The sequence below is a fragment of the Neoarius graeffei genome, chromosome 4, assembly GCF_027579695.1.
Source record: "Neoarius graeffei isolate fNeoGra1 chromosome 4, fNeoGra1.pri, whole genome shotgun sequence".
NCBI lineage: Eukaryota > Metazoa > Chordata > Actinopteri > Siluriformes > Ariidae > Neoarius > Neoarius graeffei.
Window position 1 is genome coordinate 72534108 of NC_083572.1, and position 11252 is coordinate 72545359.

General features: G+C 41.0%; 1 protein-coding gene across 3 annotated transcripts in view; it reads right to left on the bottom strand.

Moving 5' to 3' along the window:
• LOC132885238 (FYVE, RhoGEF and PH domain-containing protein 5-like) overlaps positions 1-10690 on the bottom strand; it is a 29672-nt gene extending 18982 nt beyond the window's left edge. For all 3 annotated transcript variants that reach the window (XM_060919669.1, XM_060919670.1, XM_060919668.1), the window contains exons 1-7: positions 10530-10690; positions 7172-9560; positions 6437-6542; positions 6278-6336; positions 3650-3680; positions 3287-3393; positions 3064-3184 (exon numbers count right to left, since the gene is read on the bottom strand). In XM_060919669.1, coding sequence (XP_060775652.1) covers positions 3064-3184; positions 3287-3393; positions 3650-3680; positions 6278-6336; positions 6437-6542; positions 7172-9560; positions 10530-10539 — 2823 coding nt within the window. In that variant the 5' untranslated portion in view covers positions 10540-10690. The remainder of the gene's footprint in view (positions 1-3063; positions 3185-3286; positions 3394-3649; positions 3681-6277; positions 6337-6436; positions 6543-7171; positions 9561-10529) is intronic.
• Between the last annotated feature and the right edge of the window lie 562 nt (positions 10691-11252).

The window sequence follows — 11252 nt, forward strand, 5'->3', positions numbered from 1 at the left end:
AAGTGTGTTGAAAGAATGTTCAGTCTGAGCGTCACTGCATATTTGCTCATAGTCTTAAAGGTGTAACTACAGCAGCCGGTACAAGTCTGCAGTGTGGCCTAGTCTGTAACCAATCTAGGTCCATGTTTCTCTATGTCACTCTATCATAGTTACAGATTTTATCTAGTCAAGCTAGCAGGTACAGCTTTGGTTATGGCCCTTTTCCACTACCCTTTTTCAGCTCACTTCAGCTCACTTTGGCCCAACACGGCTCGCGTTTCGACTACCTCAGAGCAGCACGACTCAGCTCACTTCAGCCTTACTCAGCACCCAAATCTCGCACCGTTTTGCAGTGGGGCTGAGGCGAGCCAAACCGCGCTGAGTGGGGCTAGGGGCGTGAGGAGACACTCCCCTGTGTACTGATTGGTGAGGAGTGTCCTCACATGCCCACACACGCCCCGCGAGCATGCTGGGAACCACCATCTGTAAACACCGTAAACCCGGAAGAAGAAGAATTACGACAAATTATGCGCCTCGCCTCATCTATACGCTCTTGCCAGTATCTGTTGGCGTTGTCGGTGACAACAAGCCACAGCGCCAAGACCAGCAACACTAACGACTCCATGTCCTCCATGTTTATTGTTTACTATCCGGGTCGTGAGACTACCGCTTAAAAAAATCACTGATGTCACTGTTTGCGCCGCCTAACGACATCACGTGACGTCCACCCACTTTCGCTAACTCCACCCAATGTGTCCACCCACTTCCAGCCAGCACGGTTCAGCGCGGTTGTAGTCGAAATGCAACGCCAACAGCCCCGCTCAGCTCGACTCAGCCCAACTCAGCACGGCACGGCTCAGCCCAACTCAGCCGCGTTGGTAGTGGAAAAGGGCCAATAGTTTGCAGTAAAGGGTGAAATTCATAAGTAGTTTGCTTTGATTCAAAAATCGAAAATGGGTACAACTAATGGCCCTTTTCCACTACCCTTTTTCAGCTCACTTCAGCTCACTTCAGCCCGACACGGCTCGCGTTTCAACTACCTCAGAGCAGCACGACTCAGCTCACTTCAGCCTTACTCAGCACCCAAATCTCGCACCGTTTTGCAGTGGGGCTGAGGCGAGCCAAACCGCGCTGAGTGGGGCTAGGGGCGTGAGGAGACACTCCCCTGTGCACTGATTGGTGAGGAGGAGTGTCCTCACATGCCCACACACGCCCCGCGAGCACGCTGAGATCTGTAAACACCGTAAACCCGGAAGAAGAAGAAGAATTACGAATTACGAGAATTTCTGAAGCCTTATGCGCCTCGCCTCATCTATACACTCTTGCCAGTATCTGTTGGCGTTGTCGGTGACAACAAGCCACAGCACCAAGACCAGCAACACTAACGACTCCATGTCCTCCATGTTTATTGTTTACTATCGTGAGACTACCGCTTAAAAGGTCACTGATGTCACTGTTTGCGCCGCCTAACGACATCACGTGACGTCCACCCACTTTCGCTAACTCCACCCAATGTGTCCACCCACTTCCAGCCAGCACGGTTCAGCGCGGTTGTAGTCGAAATGCAACCCCAACAGCCCCACTCAGCTCGACTCAGCTCGACTCAGCCCAACTCAGCACCGCACGGCTCAGCCCAACTCAGCCGCGTTGGTAGTGGAAAAGCGGCATAAATGTCTCATATTTGGTCATTTCACTTATTTTAAACACTGACTTTTATTTTAACCTTGTACAAATACACTCACTGGCCACTTTATTAGGTACATCCATACACCTGCTGTTTTATAGTTATCTAATCAGCCAATCCCTTGACAGCAGCACAGTGCATAAAGTCATGCAGATACAAATCACTAGCTTCAGTTAATGTTCACTTCAAACATCAGAATGGGAAAAAATGTGATCTCTATGACTTTCACTGTGGCATGGGTGTTGGTGCCAGATGGACTGGTTTGAGTATTTCAGAAACTGCTGATCTCCTGGGGTTTTCACACAGAACAGTCTCAAGAGTTTACACAGAATGGTGTGAAAAAGAAAAAAAACATTGAGTGAGTGACAGTTCTGTGGATGGAAGCACCTTGTTGATAAGAGAGGTCAGAGGAAAATAGCCAGATTAGTTTGACCTGCCAGGAAGGATACAGTAACTCATATAATCACCCCTTACAACCGTGGTGAGCAGAAAAGCATCTCAGCATGCCACAGCAAATGACCACATTGGGTTCAACTCCTGCCAGCCAAGAATAAGTTCCTATTAAAGTGGCTGGTGAGTGGAAGATAACAATACATTGTTATATTATATTATCTCATCTCATTATCTCGAGCCGCTTTATCCTGTTCTACAGGGTCGCAGGCAAGCTGGAGCCTATCCCAGCTGACTACGGGTGAAAGGTGAGGTACACCCTGGACAAGTCGCCAGGTCATCACAGGGCTGACACACAGACAACCATTCACACTCACATTCACACCTATGGTCAATTTAGAGTCACCAGTTAACCTAACCTGCATGTCTTTGGACTGTGGGGGAAACCGGAGCACCCGGAGGAAACCCACGTGGACACGGGGAGAACATGCAAACTCCGCACAGAAAGGCCCTCGCCGGCCACGGGGCTCGAACCCGGACCTTCTTGCTGTGAGGCGACAGCACTAACCACTACACCACCGTGCCGCCCATATTATATTATATTATATTATATTATATTATATTATATTTTTCTAATTTATATTTCCGTAAAGCTGATTTGTGACAATGTCCATTGTTAATAGTGCTATCCACATAAAGCTGAATTAATTTCAATAACACTGAACAAAAATTCAGCAAATGGATATTATTTCTAATTCTCACCCATTTCATCCAGTACCTGTAAAAATTTAAACCTAAATTACAACTATTTATTTAAAATCATTCAGAGATCCACAACATGCTTTAGTTGTATTTCTCTCACTGGCTTAATATATGAGATAATATGAAGTTGAACAGCCATATCCTGTATGTGCATAGACAGTCACCTGTTCTTGTGTAATCACTAAGCCCTGGGGCTGGCACTGTCTTGTTCAAGTGCGGGAGGGCTAAAGACATGTGTGATATCTTACTGTGTTCTCCATCTGCTCCATAGTCCTCACTTTGGAGTCATGCTGGCTAATAAAGGAAGACAAAACTGAAAATTTTGCTTTCTTTGCCAAGAGGATGTCAGCAATGCCTCCATTCTGATCCCTGAAAAAGAGAAAATATGGAGTGATTAGGAAGAGAAGGAAATATAGACATATGAACTGATGTGATATATGTACATATGGATTTGTGACTTGTGTGTCTCACCAGTCTTTAATGCGGCTTTCCAGTTGAGTGTGAAAGTCTTGGTGGAGTGAACAAATTGCAGGTAAATCACTCCAAAGTTTCATCAGCTGCTCATCTGCACCTACAGTCTGTAGTTTGAAGAACACAGATTAACTGTGTACATTCTGGAAACTCCCACAAGGCACATTATTTGTTATAAATCTGAAAGGAAATGGTCAAGATGATGTTGCTCACATTGATGCAATAACTAAAAGTAAATGCTCTAAATATACAGTACATAGACTGGAGCTCTACTTGCTCTGCTTACATAAGCAACACTTTTAAACAGGGTAATCATAGCCATGATACATTGGCTCATGATTAATACATACACAGAGTACATACCTCATTTAGAAGCTTTAAAGCCTTTACATGCCTTAAAAAGAGAAAATATATATAGAAGTACAGTATACAAGACATTTGATACAGGTTCATTAGGTTTAAGCATACAAAAAAAATTAAGGTAGTAAACTAGCAGCAGAGAAATCAGTCAAAAAGAAATACAGAATTACAGACTTTTCTGTGTGTGTTACATTTGTGTTTGGACAGCCACTTACCCATATGGAAAAGATGTAGATAAATCTTATAAAATGTGTATGTCATTTGTCTGAAACTTGTATGTAAAGCATACAACAGTGAAACCAGATATAAGATCCTTAGTAAATTTGAACAAAATGAAACTTGTATGATTTGCGTATTTATCAGAACAATATACAACCCCGATTCCAAAAAAGTTGGGACAAAGTACAAATTGTAAATAAAAATGGAATGCAGTGATGTGGAAGTTTCAAAATTCCATATTTTATTCAAAATAGAACATAGATGACATATCAAATGTTTAAACTGAGAAAATGTATCATTTAAAGAGAAAAATTAGGTGATTTTAAATTTCATGACAACAACACATCTCAAAAAAGTTGGGACAAGGCCATGTTTACCACTGTGAGACATCCCCTTTTCTCTTTACAACAGTCTGTAAACGTCTGGGGACTGAGGAGACAAATTGCTCAAGTTTAGGGATAGGAATGTTAACCCATTCTTGTCTAATGCAGGATTCTAGTTGCTCAACTGTCTTAGGTCTTTTTTGTCGTATCTTCCGTTTTATGATGCGCCAAATGTTTTCTATGGGTGAAAGATCTGGACTGCAGGCTGGCCAGTTCAGTACCCGGACCCTTCTTCTACGCAGCCATGATGCTGTAATTGATGCAGTATGTGGTTTGCCATTGTCATGTTGGAAAATGCAAGGTCTTCCCTGAAAGAGACGTCGTCTGGATGGGAGCATATGTTGCTCTAGAACCTGGATATACCTTTCAGCATTGATGGTGTCTTTCCAGATGTGTAAGCTGCCCATGCCACATGCACTAATGCAACCCCATACCATCAGAGATGCAGGCTTCTGAACTGAGCGCTAATAACAGCTTGGGTCGTCCTTCTCCTCTTTAGTCCGAATGACACGGCGTCCCTGATTTCCATAAAGAACTTCAAATTTTGATTCGTCTGACCACAGAACAGTTTTCCACTTTGCCACAATCCATTTTAAATGAGCGTTGGCCCAGAGAAGACATCTGCGCTTCTGGATCATGTTTAAATACGGCTTCTTCTTTGAACTATAGAGTTTTAGCTGGCAACGGCGGATGACACAGTGAATTGTGTTCACAGATAATGTTCTCTGGAAATATTCCTGAGCCCATTTTGTGATTTCCAATACAGAAGCATGCCTGTATGTGATGCAGTGCCGTCTAAGGGCCCGAAGATCACGGGCACCCAGTATGGTTTTCCAGCCTTGACCCTTACGCACAGAGATTCTTCCAGATTCTCTGAATCTTTTGATGATATTATGCACTGTAGATGATGATATGTTCAAACTCTTTGCAATTTTACACTGTTGAACTCCTTTCTGATATTGCTCCACTATTTGTCGGCGCAGAATTAGGGGGATTGGTGATCCTCTTCCCATCTTTACTTCTGAGAGCCGCTGCCACTCCAAGATGCTCTTTTTATACCCAGTTATGTTAATGACCTATTGCCAATTGACCTAATGAGTTTCAATTTGGTCCTCCAGCTGTTCCTTTTTTGTACCTTTAACTTTTCCAGCCTCTTATTGCCCCTGTCCCAACTTTTTTGAGATGTGTTGCTGTCATGACATTTCAAACGAGCCAATATTTGGCATGAAATTTCAAAATGTCTCACTTTTGACATTTGATATGTTGTCTATGTTCTATTGTGAATACAATATCAGTTTTTGAGATTTGTAAATTATTGCATTCCGTTTTTATTTACAATTTGTACTTTGTCCCAACTTTTTTGGAATCGGGGTTGTATGACAGTAATGCAAAAGTGGCCACTTTCAGGAGCAAATCATATTCCTTATATGATGCACAATACATGAAACATAAACTGAAGGTGATGGAAAGTTGTATATTTTTTAGAAGTTTCTTCTATTTCTTTTCCATATGGGTAGTTGAGCACAACATAATCTCATTCAAGTGGCATAAATCTAATGTTTGTCTACACATGCTTCACACAGAAGAACTTTATTTGCCGATGACCCGATGACAACACCATCATCCCTTTCTTTTTATTGCTTTGTTTATATCTTCCTTGTTTAGACTATGAATGGCTGAATAATTATTCTTTCAGTCCATACAATTTAACACATCAATATCCAAATAACTACCAACCACAGCTCAGCAGGCTCATCCCTAAAGTTACTCATGGACTTGTATTTTATTATTGTAATAAAGCCTTCTTGTTTTCGCAGTGTTGCCTTAATTCTGTGAACACTGATAATGCGTACAGTTGTTTTTCGGTCCCCTCCACCCTGCAAGTCCTTCACAGGCCTGGCCATTTTCTATTCTCAAACTATACTACATTACTTTCCTAGCACCACTTGTCCTATGTACCCCATGTCTTTCTACTGCTTCTAAAAATGCTGTTGTTTCTATGTCACATTGTTGAAATAAATGCACTCACTGTGTTTCACTGTCCAGCAGCTCTTTCACAATGTAAAATGCTCTAGAACAATTAACAGTCTGAAACCAGAAAAAAAATGCACTGGTTAAATTCATATTTTAACACTAGACAAAAAAAAGTAAGCTCAGACTCACATATAGCTGCCCATGCAGAGCTTACCATTCTTTCGGATGCTTTTTTCCCCTCCTCTTTTGTACACACTTCACCTACAGATACACTCACCGTTCCATCTGACCTCACCATAGGAGAGCAGATCGTGTATGCACTAAAGAATAAAACAGACAGTCAATACACACACACACACACACAGCTGGAAATATTTAAATACATGCAAACAATTTCAGTGCACTGATTGGACTAGACACGAGGATAATCAGGTAATCGCCCCTATTTTTTCCCCAGATGGGTCATCTGCCAATTCCAACCCACCAACCAGCTCTCCACTATCATGCAACAGCTAACAACCAGGGAGGACGAAAGCTAACACATGCTTTCTCCAAAACACGTGAAGCCAATCCACCGCATCTTTTCAAACTGCTGCTCATGCTGCATCACAAGGCAGCATAACACACTCAGAGGAAAGTGCTATCTCCTCTCTTCCACTTACATGAGCTCACAGACACCCATGATTGGCTAATGTCACTGTGATTCACAGAGAAGAGTGAGTATGCCATCTCTTCCATCCAGAGAGCACAGCCAATCATGCACTCTTGGCTCCCGACCACAGATAGCTGCAGTATTCTTGGGATTCAAGCTTACAATCTCCCACTGATATGGTGAACGCTTTTCTGTTGTACCACTCTGGAACCCAATCCCAATTCCCAAAGGAGTTTTAATAAATTTGAACTAAAATTAATTTTCATGTCTGTAGAAACTAAACAGATAGAAATGTACCTCTCTGTCTCTTGCTCGTTTGCTGAGCTTTTGCTCTGAAAGCTCGGTAGACTGCTCATGTCCACGTAACCATCAGTGTCATTGGCTGAACTCTGGTTTCGATGATTCTGATTGGAGGGCGATAAGAGGCGGACCTGCACATTTTCATAGTGGGGACTTGTGTTTAAAACATTCTCATAAATTGATGAGTCCACATTAGGGGAGGAGAAAGACCGAGGTTTGGAAAGGGGGAAGGGCTGTACAAAAAGGGAGTGGATCAAGTCATCTGACTCTATCCTTGACATATCCCATGAGCTGGGACTAGCTGACCCAAAATTGTTATTCAAAGGAGTGCTTACACCTTGCCTGTACATGTTCTTGTGTAAACGAAGAGAAGATGGGGATGATGGAACTGAATTGTCTTGTGTCCTGTGAAGCTCAGGGCTTTCTGTACATTGTCTTATTAAATTCAACCTCCGGCAAGAGCCCTGTGGACTTGACTCCGAAGAGGACCTAGATGACACAGAGCGACTAGTATCTGTCCTTCTCTCAGTTTTCCTCAGAAACCGTAATGGTAAGAAGTAACGTTTAAGGCCAAAGTCAAGTTTCCTGTTGCAGGCGGTCACATCACTTGGCAGAGCAGGTGTACTCTTTCGGATTGGCCTTCTTGTGATGGAAGATAGCTCAAAAGGAGGTGGTATGTCCACAGCAGGTGGGCAAGGACTTCCTGGTGAGAGACATCCTAATGAACCAGTCAAAGCAGGCAAACTATCTCCAAGGTAATTATGTCGTGTGTAGTACGACTGTGGGTGTAGCATTAAACGCCCTTTTCCTGATATTGTGCTACTCAGTGGATCCAGTCGAGGGGTTTCTACGGATATGGAACGCGTCATTAAATACTTCTTGGTCTGCAAGAAGTCTTTGGTTTGGAACGTTGGCTCAGTTTCTTCATACACATGCTCTTCGAACATCTTTGTTGGCATAACTGTCTTACCACATAGAATATCTGATCTTTCTACCTCTTGTCCATCACGATGGTCCTCTTGCATCTGCTGTGACTTTTGCTCTTCAGGTTGTAGAGAAACACTGGAAAAGACACTTGTTATAGAAGTTGAACTACAGTCACCTGCTTTGAATTCAAATGATGCAAGTTGTTCAGTTTCTGGCCCATTCTGAGCATTTTCATGATTTTGCTTGGTCTCAGTTCTTTCCACTTCATCTGAGGTAATCTCAGACTCAGAAGAGCATAATGAAGAGAAGCAATGGTCAGAAAACTCAGAGAACATTTCAGCTTCTCTCTCAGATTTTGGATAAACTGATGGATCTGAATGAGAATTTCTGAACAGCGAAAGGTTTTTCACCTGTTCCTGTTCCTCTACTGTTTCAATGCCCTCCTCCCCAAAAGTAGATAGCGATCCACTTGAGTTCTCCGAGTCCCCTTCCACAGACAGCATTACTGTATCTCCACAGTCACCCACATCTTCAACCCCTGACTTCCAAGAGGGTTCAATATGTTCAAAGAGATCATACTCTGAAAAGCCATCAGTATCTGCCAATGCCTCACCTGCATCACACACCTCTGGGAACATTGTGACTATTTCAGTTCGATCTGTGGTCAAAGCATCTGTGTTGAGTCCATTTATATAAATATTATTAGGGTAAAATCCATTTAGAAATTTTGGATCAGTGAACATGTCATTAGTATATGTTTTGTCAGACAACATTACCGGTGTCTGAGTTTTGTTTCGATTTATTCCATCTTTGTGCACTATTTGCTTATGAAGTGAATATGTAGATGAGAGCTTGGAATCAACAGGTATCACAAGTGATCTTGTTTTACCATTCACACTTCCTTCCTTCCTTTCCTCTTCCATATGTTGCTGTATGTCCAGTCCTTGTATTTCCTCCTCTACTTTACTGTAGGAATCAGAGAGAAGCTTCACTGAGCCTTGTTCTTCACATAAGTTAAATCCCTCACTCTGGTCTAAACCCATCTTCCAATCGAACCCATTCCTCTGTGCCAGCTCCTCCCCACAGCCCAACTGTTCTAGTATATTTTCCTGTTCTTCCTGATTTGCTTGTGCAAGCTCCTCCCATTGCACAGACCCCTCTTTACATTTTATGCCTTTCCATGGTTTTTGTTCCACATCCTCTGTCAGTTGTGATTCCTCCCATTGTATCCGTACCTCCTTCCTATGGTTTTTCAGTAGATGCTGTTCTGAATGAACAGGCCTTAGGTTTTGTTTAGTTTGTCTCTTTAGATAAATATTTAAACCGTGACCCTGTGTTGGGTTTGATTTTGCTTTGGAGAAAATAGGGGGTTTACATCCCTGATTCTGGCAGCACTTTCCAGGCATTGGGTGACTGGCTTGGACCTGGGATTTGGGATTCATGTAATGCTCCCGTAATTCTGAAACATACAGGAGACATTTTAGACATTGCTTAGATGATACACACAACTTATATACAAAGACACAATTTCTCTGATCGGAAATACCATAATTCTTATTCAATTAAAAAATATTCTCAATCCAAGGTTCATTAGTACAGAGGGGAAAAAAGATCTAGTGAGCTTTGTTTCATTAAAGTCAGATTATTAATTTTAAAAGCCTGCAATTCTCATTCATATCTTGTCTTTGTTTGAATTTTTGGATTAAAAACATAGATTGTAGATGACAAAGTCTATCAATTAATTTTGACTTTTGATAAGATAAATATCTGAAATTCATTACAGCAAGTTAAATATAATACAAATCCGCTCTTTTTAAGCAAGACTTTTAGCCATTTAAATTAGTTTTACCTAAATATGGAAGCCCCTTTCCATCACCATAATAATGAGGTTTCTCTTAATTATGACTCAAGTTCTCATTAATGTCTCATAATAATGAGATAATTTTCACATAATTGTGACTTTGTATCTCATAATAATAAGATCCTGTGTCATCATGATGACTTAGTATCTCAACTTCTCAAGTCATAATTTTGAGAAAATGTTATCATTATTATGAAATAGTTAGGTAATGTCATAATTATGATATAATATCTCATAATTATGAGATACCATGTCATAATTGTGATGTGATATATATATATATATATATATATATATATATATATATATATATATATATATATATATATATATATATAACAGGCTTCCATAGTCAGGCAGTTGTACATAGATAAAAGTTTGGTCCAGTGATGTACATAGACTACTTGGCAGAAATACACATCTAAGTTAAAGGTAAAATGGCTCCTTACATTCCTATACACAGGCTTAGAAAATGTGGCAAATTTGCAAGTAGCATTATAGTAAAAGTATATTTGCTACGGATGACAGAACTGTTTTTTGGGGGGTTTTTTAATGATGAAAACTTACCTGCACTCATATTCTCCACATGACTTGACGGTATCCTATGGAAGCACCAGTTCCATACACATGTTAAAGTTAAAATAAATCCGTGGACATCATAAGTGAAATATAAATAGCCTCGTTGTTATGACGCTGAACAGGTTGAACACAGCCTTTCTCAGTCTGTATAGCAGCAGAGTGGGACAGAGTGGTGGTGAGACTGGGAGTATGATGGGAGGAGCCTGTCTCTCTGAGCTTCCTGAGGAAAAGCCACCAGATAACCAGCAAAAATAGCGAGCTAGGACATGACTACCTTAATAACAGCACGCAAACAAATGCTTTAGTTCCTTAGTTTTATCCATTTTGTCTTTCTCATATATACAGTACTGTGCAAAAAATCTTAGGCATCCTATTTTTTCATACAAACTTTGTTATAGATTTCTATTTTATGACTTCTACATTATCAAGTCAGTACAAAAACATTTTAGAGTTCCAAACGTTTGTTTTCCAGCACAAAATTAAATGTTACAGAAAAAATGTTTTTGTATCTGAGCAGCATATTTTTAAGAGACCACTTTTCAGATTAAAAAAGAAAACATAATGAAGGCTGCTGGGTTATGGTGCAAAATTAAGATGCAAGTGTGACAGTCAAAGTGTCCAGAAGAACTGTGGCTGGTTCTGCAAGATGCTCAGTAAAACCTACAGCTCATTTCTTTATAAAACTGCACTCATTGTACCTGAGACAACTAT